The 20,914-nt window shown below is 42.1% G+C and overlaps 2 protein-coding genes across 2 annotated transcripts in view; one reads left to right on the top strand and one right to left on the bottom strand.

Annotated features, from left to right (window-relative positions):
- Positions 1 to 1,153: 1,153 nt before the first annotated feature.
- idh1 (isocitrate dehydrogenase (NADP(+)) 1) lies at positions 1,154 to 13,352 on the bottom strand. The gene is made up of 9 exons (XM_071483950.1): positions 13,195 to 13,352; positions 11,706 to 11,835; positions 8,075 to 8,366; positions 6,441 to 6,543; positions 4,685 to 4,862; positions 4,412 to 4,563; positions 4,183 to 4,323; positions 3,920 to 4,082; positions 1,154 to 2,225 (listed from the first exon to the last, which is right to left on the bottom strand). Exons 2-9 carry the CDS (start codon positions 11,825 to 11,827, stop codon positions 2,132 to 2,134), a joined length of 1,245 nt encoding a protein of 414 aa, XP_071340051.1. The 5' UTR covers positions 11,828 to 11,835; positions 13,195 to 13,352; the 3' UTR covers positions 1,154 to 2,131.
- Positions 13,353 to 15,314: 1,962 nt separating this feature from the next.
- The window catches only part of kcnh3 (potassium voltage-gated channel, subfamily H (eag-related), member 3), a 145,519-nt gene continuing 139,919 nt past the window's right edge, over positions 15,315 to 20,914 (top strand). The window contains exon 1 of the mRNA XM_071483864.1: positions 15,315 to 16,072. Within this exon, the coding sequence (XP_071339965.1) occupies positions 15,997 to 16,072 (76 nt within the window). The 5' untranslated portion in view covers positions 15,315 to 15,996. The remainder of the gene's footprint in view (positions 16,073 to 20,914) is intronic.

Genomic DNA, 20,914 nt, shown 5'->3' with positions numbered 1-20,914 from the left:
TTCTCACCCACAGACGTGAACACTGATCTGTGACTGGGAAGATTTCCAAACAGGAATCAGTCATAAATGATCTGGTGCGGATCATTGAGTTTTATGGTCATTTTATTGTTGTGTTGTGTTGTGTTGTGTTGTGCACCACATTAACTGGCAACTGTGTGGATGACGAACTGATCGTTGAAGTCATTTTTTCAAACTAAAATACAAAACATTTCACATGTCCAGGTTCTCAAATGTGAGAATTTGCTGTTTTTTTCTTTCATCACAGTAAATTAAATATTGTGGGTTTTTTCAATTTTGGGACTGTTGGTTAACTGAGAAAATAAACATCAGATTAATCAATAACAGCAATTATCATTACTTGCAGGCCTTATTCTTAATGTCTTTCACTGTTGTATGTTTTTATTGAGGTTTGTGTATTGTGCTGTTCTGTTTACATTTTATCATTAATAGTCCATAATAAAAAATAGACTATTAATGTCTGAAGCAGTGGTTCATACTTGTCCCTGTACAAATAATGAACATTAGATAAATCATGTGTTTGGTTAGTACATATTATAGTTAGAATACAGGTCTAGTCTTTAATTTAATTGCTATTCTCAGACTATGTGATATTTGTATGTGACTACTCAGACAAAACACACTGGCATTAAAAAAATGTTTCAAAACAAAAGAATTATTAGATTTTGTTAGGAGTAAAACTAGGAGCCTGTGTTTTGTTCTTAATTTTGATGGGATGGTCACTCTCTACAGAGTAACCATACCATCATGTATTTATAAAGGGGAATGACAGAGTTGTATTGGGTGATATCCAAAATTAATATCTCTATACAGTTCAGCCCAAATATCGCAATATACAATATTATCTTGGGGAATAATAATGTATATCGCAATGTATTGATATTATGAAAAATACTGCATTTAGTGGGAAATATCGTGATATTCAATGTTATCAAATCAGCCCAAGCCTACTAAGTAGAGACATCTAGTGGTGAGGTACTTGTACATAATGTCATCAGAATAATCATTGGATGAGGAGAAATGACTACATCAACACACACTGTGTTGTAAGACCACTCATTATAATGTACAACCTGACCATCTAACTTGAAGGCCTCACAAAAGTAATCCAGCTCTGCCCAAAGAACGACACACGTTTCTTCAAGAACTCATTTATTATGAGTCACCAAGAGGAATGGACATAGTGTTGATCACAAACCAACAGATGGAGACTTTGATGAAGATATTTTGGCAGGAAATGTACTGATGACAATCAAGATGTTGATGTGCGCACACAAAAGAAGGACAAATAAATACACTTCTTCACCAAGTGTGACTGTAGTAAAGTTAATACAAAATCTACAAGTGTTGCAGTCGGAATCATTTTGTTTAAAAACCGTGTAGGAAGAGTCAGAAGTCTTGTTTGATTGCTTAAAATGTCAGAGCATATATTATGTCTTTCATGATGCATTACAGAAAAAGTTCATGGTGCCTGTTACCATGGAGACTGGTTTCATTAGTGAACTACAGGCTGACGGTGCTAATGCTCTGGTTTTTACCTGCCACTATTACATATGATGTTGTCTGAGGTATTGTTAAAACATTACAAAGATGTGGGAGATGATCAGAATGACACAAAACGAATAAGGCAGTGAGGGTCTGGAGCTTCTCCCTCGGACTGATTCTGTCCCCTGTCTTGCACAGATCACCAACAAATACTGCCAACACACACCGCACTCACTTCAGGGGACCTAGTGCAATTAGGGTAAACAAGGTCACTGAGCCACCAGGCCGTTTGTCCGGTGACGTTCGTTCCTGGACACTGTTAATGTTTGAGTTGTGTTTACACTGTCACAGGTTTGGCTTTTTGTCTTCTAGTTGGGATGTTGGCCGACACTGATCAGACGCCTCCATTCCTCTCTCCTCTGGACGCACCCTGCTCCATCAGACTCCCGGTGAGGTCAGACTTGATCTCCTGGAGTCCTGGGTGCGCTTCTCCCTGCTCCAGTGTTACTTCCAGTAGCTGTGCAGACGTCTCTGTGTGTGTGTGTGTGTGTGTGTGTGTGTGTGTGTGAGGCATGTGTTTTGAATGTGTCTGTGTCTGTGTGGAGGCTGCAGAGGCTGGGAGGTCAGATCACAGCTTGGGCTGGTTGGCCAGCTTAGCCTTCAGGTTTTCTGCCAGCTTGTCCAGGAACTCGAAGGTGTTCAAGTAGTCGGCACGTGTCACGCTGGAAGAGAGGAGGGGAGCAGATGGGACTGAGAACAAAGATACTCCATACAGAAGATGACACATTCCAGGCAGCGCCAATACTATGAGATGGTGGACACTTCCTGTTTCTTAAGTGGGCGTGGTCAGGATTGCTTGTGCATGTCAGAGCATAACAACAATACGACACAACTGCAGATACAGTTTGAATTTGCCGTTCCTTTTTATCCACGAGCTTAATATCTGATCAACCCCGTCATATCTGTCTAATGATTCTCTCTGTTTTCCCTCCAAAAACAGTTACATGATAATAACAGTAATAGTATTATTAAGCAAAGAAAGGTTTTGATTCAGTTTAAACTTTTAATTCACGGTTTCATTGATTTCCCTCTTCTTCTGTGGTTGGGAAGCGACGGCTGCAGAGAGAGGAGAGGTCTGTGTTGCCAGATCTCACAGAGTGTGTTGCTGAGACAGAGACAGGTCTGAATAACGTTCATTTTCTCCAGATCTGTCATCTGAAAAATGACATTTTGGTGTCAGAATGTTCTGCTCAGACCTGACGCTGGTCTCCTGAAGGAGGGGGCGGGTGGAGACACGGTCACAGGAAATAACTGAAAGTGAACCGTCCCCTTTCTCCACTGTCTCTGACTTTACTATGGGAGGTACTGACAACACAACATCCCTGACATCAGTATCTGAAAAGTTGCCTAGTGGAAAAAATACTAACACACGAAGAAGAAGACGAGAGGCCTGGGAGAGCTGAGGTTGAACAGTAGCGATCATCAGTGTTACTCAAACAAACTGGTCATGTGAAGATGTTTTAAAGGAGACGCTACTGACTTTAGGATCGTCTCCGAGCTTCTCTACTGTTTCACATAATGACTTCATACTGAGTGAGGCTTGTTGAGACCAGTTGAGACCAATCATAACACATGAGATGACGTCACTCACTTGAGCAGGTGACAGTCAGGTTTAAACATTACCCAGTAGCACAACAGTGTCATTCATTTTAAGAAGATCACTTCAGTCTTTATGTTTCAGATCCGACTACAGATCTTCAGTCATGTTCAAGTCAGGGGGTGTATGTGACTTCATGGTGGACTTTGAGGTCACTGTTGTAGAAATCATGGCGTTTGCGTCCAAAATTTCTTCTATCATATGATGTTTCCCACTCAGCCACAGAGAATATTTCCAGCCCCACACTTCATGAAATTACTTGAAATAAAAAGTTAATGTGCATCAATTTTTAATGTCTCTTTGCTGCGGGGGTTTAGAAGTGTTTACTTCTTTTCACTTCACAATCAACAAAACATGTATTTGCCCAAACATCTGCATACAGCTGTATGTTGTAGACTCCTGCTGAAGCTGCCGTGCACCTCCTTTAAAATGCAAGAAGGCTCCAATAGCTCTGGAGACAAAAATGACTCGAACTGTGAAGGGTCAACTGTGGCTGTTTGTGTTTCTGTTGTGTGTTGACTCCAGAACAAACCCTCTGCTTGCTACAAACACGCTGTCTATCATAGAAAATAAAAGCATGTAAACATCATTACTTTCTTCTTTTCAAGTATTTGGGGTTCATATTAATAAATGCACTGATGTTGCACTAGACTTGAGACAGTCGCACGTCAGTGGGTGAAATGAAGTTATTTCCAGGAGGAACGCTGCAGCACCTGAGGAAGAGACATGAACTGAGTGACAGATTATGAAGAGACTAACTTTGGCAGCCCTTTGATGCAGATAGCCAAGTCCTTGGTCATGAAACCAGCCTCGATGGTCTCGATGCAAACGGCCTCCAGCGCCTCAGAGAACACTCGCAGCTCTGCGTTGTTGTCCAGCTTTGCCCGGTGGAGCAGACCCCGCGTCCATGCAAAGATGGAGGCTGCAGCGAACACATGCACAGTGTAAGGACATCCTCGTTCTGTCCACTGTGTGTCATATTAATACAGATTATGTTAACAGGACCTTTATTTTTCTCCTACCTATGGGGTTGGTGGAAGTCTCTTTTCCCTGCTGGTGTTGTCTGTAGTGGCGGGTCACTGTGCCGTGGGCGGCCTCAGACTCCACTGTGCGTCCATCGGGACAGATCAGCACGCTGGTCATCATGCCCAGGGAGCCGTAGCCTGAAACAGGGTCACAGAAAACCACATGAAGAAAAGGAAATCTTTGATCCTCAGCTGTTTGAGGTTCTGAGCTCTTCACATATCCAACCTTGTGCCACAGAGTCAGACTGGACGTCTCCATCATAGTTCTTGCAGGCCCAAATGAAGCCTCCGTCAGATTTCATGGCCTGGGCCACCATGTCATCTATCAGACGGTGTTCGTACCAGATGCCTTTGGCCTCGAACTGGGCACGGTACTCCCTGGGACACACAAGAGGGTGGACAACACCTGTAAGTTGTGATCTACATCTGGTGCTATGTGTGTTGCTATGTGTGTTGACGGACAGAAGGTGAGCGTGTGATTGTGGGCGTTTGTCCCTACTTCTCGTAGATCTCCTGGAAGATGTCTTTGAAGCGGCCATCGTACTTCTTCAGGATGGTGTTCTTGGTGCTGAGGTAGAGGGGCCACGCTTTGGCCAGAGCCATCTGGAAGGAGCTGTGGGCGAAGTCTCTGATGGACTTGTCTGTGTTGTACATCCCCAGGGCTACCCCCCCTGTGCCTGGACAGACACACCGACACAAGTACATGTATAAAGCACATTCACACAGAGCTGTCACAAATAACATGCAAAACCTTGTATGTGTGGACGTGTTCATTATTTTGTGTGCACTGTAGTATGTGTCTTTCTATTTTGGGGAAAGACTGAGGAAGAAACCTCTACAGACCTGAGTGTGAGCCTCGATTCTGAGCTCTGCCTTGATAAACACATCACTTCGCTTATTAAAAATAGTTATTATCTGTTAAGAACCATTTCTAAAGTAATCCACGCCGTTATCACTCGGCTGGACTATTGTAATTATTTGTATTCAGGCCTTCCACAGTCTTCATTACCTGGCCCTGCGGTTGGTCCATTATGTTAACTGATACTAAAAACCTTGAGCAGATCCCCCACAGTCTGAGCCTCTCCTCACTGGCTCCCTGTTCAGTTTAAGACCTTGCTGATTACTTTTAAGGCTCTTAATGACTCAGCATCTCTGACCTTATGAATTGGCACTCAGCTCCTCGATCTCTTAGATCTGAAAGCTCATCCCTCCTGTGTGGCCCCGTTCATACCCGACTTTAAAATGTGTCTCCAGTGACCACTTGTGATCTGACCTCACTTCCCTGCTTTTAATTAATATGGGCAATATGGGTAATATAGGCAATTAATATGCAAATAAACAGGTATGTGTTTTTTTTTTCTGACAGACAGGTGCGATGTCAGTGTGTGTGTGCGTGTGCGTGCGAGAGAGAGAGAGAGAGAGAGCGGTACAGAGGGGTTGAGCAAATCTGTGCACAGTGAAATAAGGTTTTATCCATTAGAAATAGTCAAATATTGAGCTCAGAGCTGTCGATGTGTGCTCAGATCACCTGAGACAGATGCTAGCACCTGGCCTGAACAGGGCATATGTCCCATGGTCATGACTGAAACTACAAGGTGACAGAGCCTTTGCAGGTCCAGCTCCAAAACTATGGAACCAGTTGCCATCAGATATCAGATATGCTCCCTTTATCTCTGCTTTTAAATTTCAGCTAAAGACACATTTTTATTCAGTGGTCTTTTTAGCTCACTAACCTTTTAGTCTGTTTTCATGTTCATAATGTTCATAGTATGTTTATATGTTTCTGTATACAGTATGTTTAATATGTTTTCCTTGAGCTTTACTTTATACATTTGCTTTTATTTATTTGAATGCCCTTTGTACAGCACTGTGATCAGCTCAGACTGTGTGGAAATGTGCTCTAGAAATAAAGTTGACTTGACTATTTCACTAAGCCCAGTGTTTGACAGTGATAAAACCAGAACAGGTGAATAGTTACAACATAATAGACAAGCCGTATCTTATATTCTCCCATTTACATTATGTACACAGTGGGAAATGTGCAGCTTGGTCATATTGACTGACACTACATTACACTACTACATTACGATAGTTGACATCTGATATTCTTCATTTAACACTGATGTATATTTGCACACCTGAGACATTGTGTATCTTTCCTGACCCACTTCACAGCCAGGTTTGAATTAGCGGAGGTTTCACATGTGGCACAGTGTTTGAAGCAGGACTGAACATCGGGCCGGTTCTGGTCTTACCCTCAAACTCATGGACAACAAATTTAACTGGCTCTCCGCTTGTGGGTGTGTAGGTCATCTCCACTTTCCCAGGCCCGGGCACCACGAAGTCTGTGGCTTTGTACTGTCACAGTGAGAGAGACAAAGGGTTAATACTGGAGAGGAAAGGGCTGTTTGACCCCACTCAACAACACAACAGCTTTTAATGATATGGTACGACCCCTGTCCTCTAAACTGGTGTTTGACCAAAGTTCAAACAACAATAACCAGGACAGCCATAACCACCTGAGCAGGACTAGATGTGTCAGGTGATACAGCATGTCAACAGGGTATACAACATGCATACCACTAACACTCATGGGATGTTATGTAACTGGCAGCCTCCTGACACTTCACCTAGATTTCTCTCCTCTGAGGGGGAACTGTTGACTTTGGCAAAGCGCCAAAAGCTTCTCTGTGATTTAGTCCTTTGGCATTGCTGCAACTTGTCCTGCTGCAGAGGCAGTTCATTACAGTCCAAAGGACAGCAGGGGGGATATAATTATTGATGCAGTCTCTGCTGACATCCCTACAATGTCTGACATAACTGCAGCTCACCAAGCTCATACAGGAGCTGAAAGTGAGAGGACGCAGTTTGTCACAGAGGTTTGCTGGAAATGATATGTCTCAGGCTGCTTCAGCAGTAATATTCATTTTGTCAGATAATAAAGGAGCTCTCAAGGTTTTTAAACTGTCAGAGTTGCTCCTTTTAGCTGCAGTCCCATCATTTCACTTCCCTTCACATCAGGATTATTTCAGCCTTACATCAGGCTGATGCCCAGCTTAGACCAGAGACTGTCAAAGCAGACATTTTGAAGAGTAATTCAACTGTAGGCCATGTTTTTTTTTTTTTTTTGTAGTAAACATCGTGTTCAGCTTTAATATAGTGAGACATAATCATTTATAGTATTTTATGATACAATACAGCACAAAAACAACTACTGAAGCCTCATCGTAGGATATTTTAGCAATTTACACATTTTTGTGGACAGAAATTTAATTTGAGGAAAAACATCACCTCTCATGCAAATGTATGTTTTTTTAAAGGGCCCATGTTGTATAAAGGTAGATGTGTTTTTGATTATAAAGGAGGTCTAGGTTCTATATTAATACTGTGAAAGTATCAAAGCCTCAGTCCACAGAGAAATGCACACAGCCTGTATTCAGAAACTGAGCCTTAAAACCAGCCGTCAGGACTTCTGGAACTTTGTGATGTCACAACAAAGCAGTCACTGCCATGACCACCTGGACCAACCATGTGGGATTTGGTTTCTCTGAGTGTTTACCAGAAATCTGTTATATTTCTATTAGATCATTCAGAAAACAGTCAGCCAATCAGAAGAGAGGCTCAGATCCTCTCTTCCGATTGGCTGACTGACCTGTTGTTACTAGAGCTCCAGAGAGAAGCCTGAGAGAGGAGATGTAAAACTACACTGAGATGGTTTTTGGTTCTTAAACCACAAATATATCTTCTGATGGGGATCAACACTTCAAATAAAACACAGAAAAAGTGTAAAATATGGGACCTTTAGGTTTTCAGTGTGAATAAGAAACAAATTTCTTCATCTTCTACAGAGCAATTAGGCCACCTGATGTTCTGCAAACTAATGAGGTACCTGGTCTCCATGTGCATGTCTGCCAATGATGATGGGTTTGACCCAGCCGGGCACCAGGCGGGGGATGTTCTTACAGATGATGGCCTCTCTGAACACTGTGCCTCCCAGGATGTTACGGATGGTCCCGTTGGGTGAGCGCCACATCTGCTTCAGCTTGAACTCCTCCACTCGCTTCTCATCCGGCGTGATGGTGGCGCACTTGATGCCGACGTTGTAACGCCGGACCGCCTCCGCTGCCTCAACCGTCACCCGGTCGTCTGTTGCGTCTCGGTTCTCCATGCCCAGGTCATAGCTTTGCAGGAGGAAGTCAGAGAGAGCAGAGTTTGAACCACTTGTACTGCAGTGAAGGCTAAGACATGGATCCATAATGTCCTGGAAATACAATAAAATGTTTATACCAATAAAATTCGTTAGTGTCAGTTAAGATACCACAACAAAAGAAACAAAATATGGCAAACTACGGAAGCCCAGAGAGGCAAGTGATTTTTTTTGTTTTGGGGGCTATTTTCACAGATAAAAAAAACTTTAATTTTTTTTTTTTTTTTTTATTTTCACCACAAAAAAAAAAATCTACTTTTTTGGGGGGCGAAGAAGAAAGATCACTTGCCTCTCACCAGTTGTTTATACAGGTGAAAAAACAAAAAACAAACCAAAAAAAACTATTCACTTGCCTTCCAAGGCCTTGGTACAAATCTGCAGGTTACATCAGTGTTAATAAATAACTTTGCCTCAGTAAAATGTTAAAGATTAGAAAAGTTTCATGATTAGATGTGGAAATGTTTGATCAAACATGAAATAAACAAGAATCTATAATAGTAACCATTACTTATTTTGGTCTGTACTAAATAAACATGAACACAACTGTGTATATTTGTGTGGTACTAAGTAAGAAAGTAAACACAGATATAAGGAAGAAGAAATGAACCAAACAGACACAGAGACCATTTATAATCTCAAAAGCAGAGGCACGGGGTGCCATAAACAACCGCTGTCTGTTTCAAGAAGAGGCATGATTATTTACGCTTCAGTATACACCAGCACAGCAGCCCCGGAGGACCAACTAACGAAGCAATAAAAGTGTTTTTTTATTTAACTGAAGCTGGGCGGTGAATGATCGTGATGTGAACAGTAATCACTCTGTCAAAGGACACAGACGACATGAATGTGTTGTGAAAGAGAGTGTGAGCTTGTTCCCAGCTTGAGGAATAACTGGAATTCCTCCTGGGGCTTTATTCACTCTACATCTCGGCTAATTATATTCATTGCAAGACCTGAAACTGTGTTAGCATCAAGAATAGTTATTAACCTGCTGGCCCACTTTCTTGGTAGTGCTGAAACTTTGCTCATTCTGCTCCTCTTTTGTGCCTGACTGTTACTCTCAGATCTGCAAAAGCAGCCTGCAGCACAAATACAAAGGAAACAAGGAATTAATTGTGCAACGACAGGCTGTCTGCCAGCAGAGGAGGAAAGGTTGCTCCACTTGTTACACTTGAGGAACCTTGCAGCTTTAAAACAAACTAGTGAGAGGAGGATGTTTACTTCACCTGGCAACTGGACTAAGCTCAATGTGCTTATCATTGCCTTAAAGTACTATCTGATGTGCATCCTCATGCACCCATTGGCTTACTTAGAAAGCAGTCATGACCTTTTACCCACTTTCAAACCCCCCTTCCCCCGAAAGCCAACACCAAGCCACAACAATGGGACGCTCAACAACTGATCACTAACTGGATACATACCACTAAGGACTGAGAAAGCTTTAAACAAACAGGTTCAGGTCCAACAACCTGCTGCCTGATCTGTTCTGTTTCTTCTCTGTTTGATTGTGTTCATCATATTCGACATATTTATGAATTTACTGGGGCAGAGAAACCTGCAGAAAACCTGCCCTTCAAGAAATGGACACACACACAACAAATCTTGCCATTCAAGCTGAATCTGCACAAACCTGCAAGTGTTTTCAAAGTTAAAGAGGAGCAAGATTTCCTGAAGACAACTGAATGACGTTGGATTATTGTTTGATTTTCAAGTGGCCTGATTTAAGACAACTCCCTCGTTATTTCAGCAAAATGATTATTACACCATATGTCATCAAATGTTTGCCACTGAGACCTGTTGCACAAAGAAATCATTAACTTTTATAATGGGATACATGAAAATACAGTAAAATATTTAACAAATCTGTCTGATAAAAGGAAGCTAAAGTCAAAACAGTGTTTCAACTGTTTGTCCACACCATGATTTGGGAAGTAAACATCAGCGATCTGAACTTACGAGTCATAGAAATAACAGACAACCTAGAACAAAGTCCATTTAAAAGATAAGAAGAAGAGTGAGGTCGAATGAAAGGCTTCTCCTGTCACCTGCGGGGCTGTAAATGGTCAATATTCAGTGGAAAATTATTTGACTGGTGATCTTCAAAGTCCCCCATCAGAAAACAAACTGTTTCCTAAACAAATGTTTAGGAAACCAATCAGTGATCAGTATCACGCCCTCAAAAGCTTAATCGAATGACATACAATGACGAGTTTTAGTCCCTAATCAGGAGAAATAGTTTGATTACTACAACTTCAGATGGTTTTGTGCTTGAGCTATAAAAACAGTACAGCTTCAATGATCAGTCAATGAAGTGACTGACAGAGATTTAACTGGCGACTAGTTAGATAATTGAAAATTGATTGTTTAAGTAATTTTTTGAGCATTTTTTGATTTTTCTTCTCCAGACTTAGAATTTTGTGTTTTTCTCTGTTTTATACAATTAAAAACTAAATATCTTTGGGCTTTGGACATTTTTTCTGACATTTTATAGACAAAGTAATTATCCAATGTAAATGATCTTCACACAGCTTAAGTGTAGCCGATTATCAAAATCAGCCATTACAAAGTGTTTTGAAAGGGGAAGGCAAAGAGCAATAAAATAATTACAATAAAAGAAAATGATTGTTGCAGTGCTGTAAAGCTGCAAAGATCAGTTGATTAAACAATTAGTCCACTGTCAGATATATGGTCTATTTTGGTCGATTAATTGTCATTCTTCAAGCTGTTTGCAACCTCCCCAATATTAACATTTTCTTATTTTTCTATGTTTTGCATCTTTGTAATCTTTGGAAATTGATTACTCACAAACATAAAGGCAGATAATAATGAAAATAGTCATTTGTTGCAGCACAACGTTGCGCAACTACACACTGTCCCTTCAGCTTTGTAGGTGAGATACTGACACCGTTAGAGGAGCCTGTTTGTCAGAGACAGGGCTCAAGCTAAACTAAAGCTAACACATATGCATAATAAAACCCACAAACCTTTTCATTAGGTGCTTATCAGATATTCTCATCAGTATCTCTTCACACCTTCCACAGAGAAACCCACAACAGTGACTTGATTCTCGGTCTCACTTAGTCGTCCCTGCTGGGAGTGTGAGATACCACAGTACACCCCTCCCCTCAGGCAAAGAGCAGTGTATTAAAAATTCAGTTGCAGCATGCACATTTGGGGAGCACAGTCTGCATCAGTGTTTCTGTAGACACAAGTTCATATGCACTTTGTAAAAGGAACATGATTGCAACTGAAAGACAAAGCTGATCTTGAGTTCCCTTCACACCATGAGGTCTTTACACTGAGGTGTCCTCACCTGTGCAGGTCGAGCTCCAGGTAGGGCAAGATGAGCTTCTCCTTAATGAGCTCCCAGATGACACGAGTCATTTCATCTCCCTGCATCTCCACCACAGAGCCTGCCTTGATCTTCTGAGACATCTTAGAGCCTGGTGGGAAACACAGGGGACAAACACACCGACAGTGATGGAGAAATAAGACGAGAGACAAAGACGCAGATGGAGAAAGGAGAGAACATGTCAGAGACGGTGGCAGCTAAAATAACATACTTTACTATGTGATATCACTGTAAAATTAAATACGTTTCTTTTACTCTTGATCTGACAAAAAAAGTTGAAAGTAGGGCTCCAACTAACATTTATTTTCATTATTGATTAATCAGCTTTTCATTTCCTCAATTATTCCATTAGATCAGATTAATTTTCATATGCTGATTGCTCTTGTTTGCATTATACAGTAAATTGTTAAATGATTACAGAAAAAAGAATAATCAATCATATCAAATATGTTTTAGTTGTAACCCTTCTTTCCAGTCTGAACCGTCTGGCTGTCAGCCAGTAACAAAGGATAACAATTGGAATCTGCTCAGACGTTTTTTGGGTTTTTTTTTTTTACATTTTATAACATGTTTATAAAATGTTTAAAAAAACGTTATTTTTAAAAAACATTTTATAAACAAAATAATTAATTGATTGATAGATAACATAACTGGCAGCTTAATTGATGCTGAAAATAATCCTCAATTGCAGCCCAACACTGACACCCCAGTGGAAAAAAGCTCCTCTGTGCGCAACACTACAGTTTCTTCAATGAATGAATTCATTCAAAACACACCCCAGGAGTAGCCAGACCAGTGACTCAGCATTAAGTCTATAATCCTCCTTAGATTGAGCCCTTTAAAGTAAGATAAACAACCAAGGCGTATGATTAACTGGTGCCAGTCCACCCTAGCTCAGTTTTCATTATGAAATTACTTAAATCATCTTTTCGTTTCATGTTTGCATTATTGATAGGTGGGGTTACACAATAGCTTTATAATTTCACAACTTGTAGATTTCTGCCCTTTTGGGGGGATGAAGTTACATAAGTCTGCAGACAGGCTGATCATCGTATGATGGGGAGGAGACTGTCAATCCAGACGAGGAATGCAATGCAATAGTTTTTTCTATACATATGAATATAGCATTAAATAACAGAAACATGAAAACAGGAAGGAGCCGTGGGCCCTAAAAGTAACATCATGTCGGGTTTCCCTGTATACGACTTCATTTCTATAAAACCTGACCTTAGGTCGAAGCCCATTATTCGAACGTAAAACAGAGATCGTTTGAGTTTTGCTCCGTCTCGTTACATTGGCCTGTTTCCGATCTGACTGCGCTGGAGCAACGTAGCCTGATAACTGAGGGGTGTGAAAACACATATGAATCTAGCATATGACACTTCCTAGTACGTCACCGCTACTTCGCTCTGCAGTGAGCACCGTTTCATTGAATGTTTCAAACGCCTACCTTCTTTAACTTAAACGAGCACAACACAAACAGCGACGAGATGAGGAGGCAGGGCGACGTCTTGAGCCGTACCGCTGGTTAACCGAGCTGAGAGCACTGGAGCCGCAGCAGGACACTGCCCGGCCGGCTTCCACCTCCCAGCCGCACGCACAAGATATTAGCCAATCAGAGAGAAGGGGGAAACACTGACAGCCAATCAGATAAGCCCACACAGCAGGAGGGGAGGGATATGATCGGGCGGGGTCTGCAAAACGTCACGTAGACGGGAGATATCTTTCATTAAATTCATTAAAAGTCGATTTTTTGACGTCATTATAATTAGTTTTTTCCCTCATGAACAAATGAAAGTAATGATGGATACAAAAAAATGAAAATACAATACAATAAACAAAGACAAATTAATGAAGTAAAAATAAATAGATAGATAAATAAATAAATATTTCATGATAATTATTTAAAGTTTAATGGAGACATAAAAAAAAAGATAAATAAACATCTTGGGGGGATTGTTAGTTAAATATAATTAGATAAATTTAAAATTACAGACAGATATGATGTTAAATCCATTTTTTCCATGCAAAGTTAAAGAAATTAGAAATTAAAAGTTTGCTGCCAGAAAATGTACACTTGGCAATGACAACACAGTTCCCGGAGTTTCTCTGAACGAGCCTGGTGGAACAGCGCCCCCTATGTGCTGTGCGCTGCTGCAGACGGTGACGTCAGAGGCACGCCAGCTCAGACGAACACCTTGATCAGTGAGAAGTGAACGGTCACTGCACTGCTTAGCCCTACCAGTGACGTGATAGTGGGAGAATTATGAAGGTTTCCAGTTTTGCTGATGATATTAGCTTATGTGCTTTGTAAAAAAAAATGAAGCTAGCAGCAGTGGAGGGGGGGGGGGGGCACGGAGTGGAGAATCTGTGGACAGGAGAACCTGTCGTCCAGTGGGAAGTTTTATGGCATGATTGATGAACACTTTGTCACCATGCCATAGTCATCGGTATGAATCTTAAATTACCCCCAACTTATTTAGCTTATTCATTTCCATTTTTATTTTCTGCTTTTAGCCCATTTTTTCCACTGAACGCTGAATCTTTGCACAGTTTTCTGCTTAAACATATTGAAATTCATTTTATATTGTGAGATAATAAGAAATGGAAATTCAGTGTGAGTGTCAGGCTTCCAGCCTCCAACCACTGTGCCCCACTCACTGCATATGTACCATGTCACCTCCAAGTTCCCATTAGTGTGGTGCAGGCAGCAGACTCTACACAGCAGCTTCATTATCTGCCCTGTCGACTACCCAGAGCTCCTTTGCTGGAGTGTAGCCGACTACATGACCCCAGGATTTCTGTGTGTCTGTTTGGATGTTTTTAGGAACATGAACTATGTGAGCACAATATCAACTTCAAAAGGGGTCTGGGCAGATTTAGAGAGACTGACCTCCAAATCATAGATGTGTCAGACCACCAAACATCCTCAGCTCCGCCGTCCTCAGGGAAACCATTAAAGCAAGCACATGGTTAAACAATGCAAAGTGTTGAGCAACATGTCTGAGTTATCTGAATGTGATTTCAGCAGTCCTGAGGGGGGAGCAGGTTGCCTGGGACTGGTAGAGCTCAGGTTGTCAGCCTGTCATATTCACCCTCTCACATGGTCATTGAAGCTAAATCAAAATTTTTTCTATTTTTAAATTTAGATTTAAATGTAAAAAAAGTGTGTCTACTGCCTTCAGTACTATTACTGAATGAATACTGAGGTTTTTAATGCATCCATACACTTAACAGGCTTTCTACTTTAAATGATAATTAACCTGGACTTTAAAATGCAATCCACTGCATATCTAAATAATATTTTTAATATGTTCACAAAAATATTAACGTGTTATATACTTTGACCGTTTCAACTTATGTTGTGCAACCACAAGATGGCAGGATTTCACTGTGCAATGAGAGCTGCGGCTTCGTGAGGGCCCACCTGCACGGAGCCATGTGGTCCTGAGGAGGCGGTCACAGCGTTTTCCTATATTTTATTATTATAAGATGTTAAAATGAATTAGAATGCCCTGTATTGTTCATCCTATAATATTACTACTACTTTAAAGCGGAATTAAGGGAAATGTGAGATGCTGAAAGGTAGAATTTCAGCAATAATTAACAGCGCTGGTCTTGCTTCTTGTTGAAGACGCCCTCGACCCCTGCGAAGGGTTTGGGGTCAACTTTAGGGAAGAGGAGAAAGGCCACCGGCCCCCCAAACACCACCCCTTTGTTGTCTCCCACGTCCACTTTGAAACAAGACCGCAGCTTGGCAAGACCTGAAAGGCGTCATGTGACTCTGCATCTGCTCTCAGTTGTGGCAAGATAACCACGCAACGAGAGAGAGAGAGAGAGAGAGAGAGAGAGAGAGAGGGAGAGAGGGAGCTGAGGAGGAGCTTGCTGCTATAAGATTGACTCCACGCATCATCAGCACCAAAAAGTCTCTCCATCCACCCTCATCTCTCTCCAGCAGCGCTCTTGCTTCTTGCCAACACACACCGCCGGTTTAATTTTTTTTTTTAACCCCCGTTGGAAGGTGCACAGGTGCATCCCACGGATAATGCTCGCTCTCTGCTGAGTTGATTATGGTCACAACCCCCGCGGTGCCAAGGTGGAGCCGCCGCGCGTATCTCGGATCGGTGCGCTTCTCCAGGGGCTGGGATGCGCACCGGGCACCTCTCGCTTCCTGCCTAGTTTCGGGTCCGAGCAGGAGTCAAGCGCTGCCCCAGGGCGCCGAAGCAGGAGGACCCAGTCGACCCGGAGCAGGATGCCGGTGATGAGAGGGCTGCTGGCCCCACAAAACACCTTCCTGGACACCATCGCCACCCGCTTCGATGGCACCCGTGAGTAACAAACAAGCGCGTTCTGGTGGCCCCGCTCCACACAGTTGAACTAGTCTATAGCTTTTTTTTTTTCTCAAAACACGATGAAACAATGAACAAACTCATTATATGGCGAACTAACCTTATATGTTCATATATACAATTAGGAATGTTTCAGGAATTTTCTCCTCGGTGAAACTTTAAAAGTTGAAACGATATTCAGTGGGTCTCTTCAATGTGTCCATCTGAAAAGTGTTTTCTTAGACGATATGATCTGCACAACAAGAGGTCATGATGGGCCTAACAAACACAGTGGAGTTAATTAGTGGTTGGCCTGTAAGTTTTACAAATGCACAGTGCACACATGCATAAACAGTGTGTTGTGTTGTTGTGGACTGGTGACGTGGAGCCACATGCATGAAGGGTTTTTATTTTCTTGACCAGCTGTGATGGAGCCTGTCGTTGTAGTTTTATGATTCAGGCTCCATCACCTCTAGTGTGTGTGTTCTGTGCACATGCTGAGGCTTCACTGTGTATTGTCTGTATTAGTCAGCCAGCCACCAGAAAAAGGTTGCACTTCACAGTCTGAGGCCCACTCAGAGCTGTAGCGCTTCACTCCCAATGAGCTGACACAAATCCTGTTTTTATTCTGTTCTCTGTCATAACACTGAGGCTATTTAAGCAACAGCAGCTGAAATGATTCTGGAGAGAGGGAGGTAGGATGTACAGACCGTTTTTTTTTTTCTCTGGCGAGGGTGTCTTGTGAACAGATGCGATGAGAAGCCCATGTGTGTTTGGCTCATGCTGGGTAGGTGGGCGGGTGAGAGATGCTTATATAGCGGTCGGGTTGTTTGTCTCTCCTTCTGCGCTGATCATTCCGGGTGACGGGAGTTAGTGTGAGTCTGTGAGTGTGGTGAGTGTCTCCCCTAAACCAGTTATGTGTGACAGCCTGATAGAAAAGATTATTCGACCACGCAGCGAACAAGTCGCTCAAAGGCAGATCCAGATCTCACTCAAGGTTTTTCCAAGGCCTTTCCTTTCCTTTCCTTTCCTTTCCTTTCCTTTCCTTTCCTTTCCTTTCCTTTCCTTTCGACACTGACAAAACACAGCAGTTGCAATTGTGCCTCTCACTACTTGCCGTTGAACACAGAATATTTAAATGCTCTAACTTTGAAAGGCAAAGTGAGTGGTTATTTCAGCTTCTCTGAGCTGCACTGTCCTTTATCCTCATAATCATCTCTCTGATGTTATGTGCCATATAACACTCAAGTCCACAAATACTTCAGGTCTCAAACACTGTAATCATGTAGCCCGCATTATTCTGCATTATTCAGAAGAAACACACAGCCTTCACACAGGCTTGGCTGTAGGGAAATGATCCTGTTCTGTAGATTAGCCCTCATCATGTAAAGCAGTGGTCTATTTCCTTGAGTGGTGAAAACACAGGCCTTCCAGTTGCCGAGGTGCTGATAATTACACATCTCCAGCAGTACATGTGCAGTCATTGTAATTAACTCGCATGGATGTCAAGAATTCATCGTGGCCTTTCTGCTTGTCAGAGGAGGAGAGGGGCTGAAATGAGAGGCTGTGGGGGTGGGGAGGGCGGGAGTTGTGTGCAGGATGGTGGGATGGGAGAGTGTGTAGCTACCCCAGTGGGAGGAGGGGGAAATTTGGATGTCTAAATATAAATCAAAAGCTGTGACAAACATGCAGTTATGTGTTTTTTAACGGTGTGGCATTCATTCCTCATTCAATGAAACATTTCAGTACGAGTGGAGGACAAGGCCAGTTACGTCTGTCTATGCATTTGATGGATGTTTTGTGTCCCAGTGAATCCTGCCATGTCTGTGTGTGTGTGTGTTTATTTCACATACCTGAAGGCTCTTCATTTTCTCTTATAGAAGACTATTAGCTGCTTTATGTGGCTGCTCCTTTGTTCTGTGTGTCTCAGTTGACTGAATGTGGAATTGGGCAAAGTTGGCCTTGCACTTGGAAATGTCTCAGGACCCTCAAGTTTAGAGCAGAAAAGACATGGTTTAAACCGCACCATCAAATGACTCTTGCACACACTTAATTAAAGGTCCCGTGTAGTATAATGATAGATGTCCATCTGTTTTTGATAATAAAGCAGGTCTAGGTTCTATATTAATACTGTGAAAGTGTCAAAGCCTCAGTCCACAGAGAAATGCACACAGCCTGTATTCAGACACTGAGCCTTAAAACCAGCCGTCAGGACTTCTGGAACTTTGTGATGTCACAACAAAGCAGTCACTGCTTTCAGCCATGTCCCAAGCCCCGCCCACCTGGACCCACTGAGATGGTTTTTGATTCTTAAAACCTCAAATATATCTTCTGATGGAGATCAACACTTCAGATAAAACACAGACGTGTAAAATGTGGGAGCTTTTGTTCCTGCTCAAACATTACACCTTAGCAGAGATGGTGCACAGGGCAAAATCTGCATCATACAGTGGATTTTAAAGTTATATTTTTTTGGGCTTTTTTATGCCTTTATTAGAGATCAGTGGAGACTGACAGGAAAGGGGGTAGAGAGAGGGGAATGACATGCAGGAAAGAGTCGGACCAATCGGGAGTCAAACCGGCGACTGCCCGCCAAGAGCGTCTTGCGCCCAAATGGCATGCGCCCCAACCACTCCACCACCGGGCTGCCCCCATACAGTGGATTTTAAAAGCTCCAGCAAAATCTGCAATTGGCTGAAGGAGACCTTGCTCATATATTAAAGGGCTTGTCTGCATTGGTAGATGATCAGTGGCTTGAAAATTTCAGTGTTAGCAGCACTCCTTTCAGACCTGACAGTAGCAATGAGCTGATGCTGAATACCAAACTGATGACAGGTATTTCTTTTTCCACAAATTACAATCTGTGTACCCTGTTGGGATCATTTTTTTGTGGAATGACTTGAGACCAGCGACCAAGATTGAATGTGGATGAGTCACATCATAGCACACATCCAATTCACTTAAAAGGTTTAATGATTAGTCACTTTACCAATTAGTCGACTCAGAGAAAATTTCAGGTAATTGTAGGAAAGTTTCATGTGACTGTTAACAAGGGGCAAACAAACACACACCTTAGTATGGACCTGAAGTGCTGCATCACCCTGCAATTAGACACCACAGCTTCTGAATCATACACATGGAGGAAGGTTATTATTTATAGGCCCCACTCATGACGAAGATTGTTTCCAGCACCTCTCATGAGAACAACACGTATATAGACACACACATGCACATACACTTGTGAAATGACTACACACCCTGTGAATTTGTGTTTATTTCTTTATATTCTGTAATCAGCAGAGTCATGCAGGGTTCTCATTAAAACTATTATTTTGAATTTGTTAATTTGTACAGATTACAGTCTGGAGGAAACTGGGGAGAGAGAGCACGAGAACAGAAGACTGAGTCCTCCGAAGACTCACCGTAAACCTCATGTATAATTCAATCAATGTTCATTTGCTGCTGTGCCTCCCTAGAAAAGGCAGCAGCTGTGTGGGACTGCACGAGTCAATCGGTCCTATTAATTGAGTGGGTCTTGGCTTGGTCTTAATCAGGTTAGGGTCTGAGTCCTGCTCATCACGTGGACATGTGTGGACCAGCACTCCGCATAAGCTGCGACCAGCCTGTGAGCATCCTTTCCTCCTCTCATGCTTCAGTTTGAATCCAGACTGAGACTGAACTGTACGAAGAAGGGCCAACAAAATGAATCCTGGTGTGAGGATAAATATTATTGTATGGTCAATGCTGAAGGTGTTACCTTCACTGTTCAAGAAAAAAAATGTTTTTTGAAGAGAATGACCAATGACAAAAACGTACATGTTTACATTTTGTTTTTGTCCAAAATGCAAATACAATCTAAAATGTTCCATCAACCCTGTGGAGTCAAACTGTTCCTTCCCAGTTACTCTAATACACCTTCCCTGTTTACCTCCATGAACGAGGTTGTGTTTTCACCTGTGTCTGTCGATTACGCAAAAAGGACTGAATTTGATTTGCACCTTGGTGGAGGGATGGGGTGTGGGTGCCGATTAAAGAGGCAGATCCAGGAATTTTTATTATCACTTTCCTCAACATTGTGGCAGTTTTCAACACTTTCATCAATTTCTCAGTAAATAATGATATAAAACATCAGACATATTGATGGTGTTGAGACCTATGACTTTGTACATAGCATGAAATCATATCTGCGGGGAAAGTGTTGTCTTTATGAATTGAGTCCTTGTGTTGCCTCTTTAGCATGAATGTCAGGGAGTTGTTAAAGAATCCTTGAGTTGCAGTAAATGAATTAGGAGCAAATCAATAACAGTGTTAATTTCATAACAAAGCGAATAGCAAAAATGCTCCTCATTTTACAAACATAGAAATCAGAGATTTTTCTTTTCCTTTTTAAGGTCTTATCACACATGGTAGTCACTTTGTCACAAAGCCCATTTTCTCCAGTCACAGAGAAGTAAAGTGTATGACACTCCGTCTCGAACTACTGAGACAACTGTCAGATTATCTAACATCCCTCTCTTCTCCACCCTTCATCCCTCGATGCTGTTTCCTCCAGTCTTTCATTAGTTGCCTCCCACCCTCTCCTCTTGTTATTCACATCATTTTTTGCATGCATGTCTGTGTGTGTGCTTATGTGAGAAAATGAGTTGTACATGGCTCTGGGCTGCAGGGAGAAAAGACTGTCACCACTTCCCCATGCCCTGTGTTTATGTATCTGTGTGCATCTGTGCCTGTGTGTATGTTTGACAGCACAGATTAGCAGTGGAGCATTGTCGTGTCTCAGGTGTGTGTTTCCCCTGTGGCGTTTTGTGCTTAAACCCCCTCCTGGCTCCTGGAACAGATAAT

This window comes from Trachinotus anak, unplaced genomic scaffold (assembly GCF_046630095.1).
Source record: "Trachinotus anak isolate AG129_WGS33_773 ecotype Australia unplaced genomic scaffold, CSIRO_AGI_Tana_v1 ptg000001l, whole genome shotgun sequence".
NCBI lineage: Eukaryota > Metazoa > Chordata > Actinopteri > Carangiformes > Carangidae > Trachinotus > Trachinotus anak.
The sequence above is the reverse complement of the archived record's forward strand: the minus strand, read 5'-3'. Positions and strand labels throughout refer to the sequence as shown.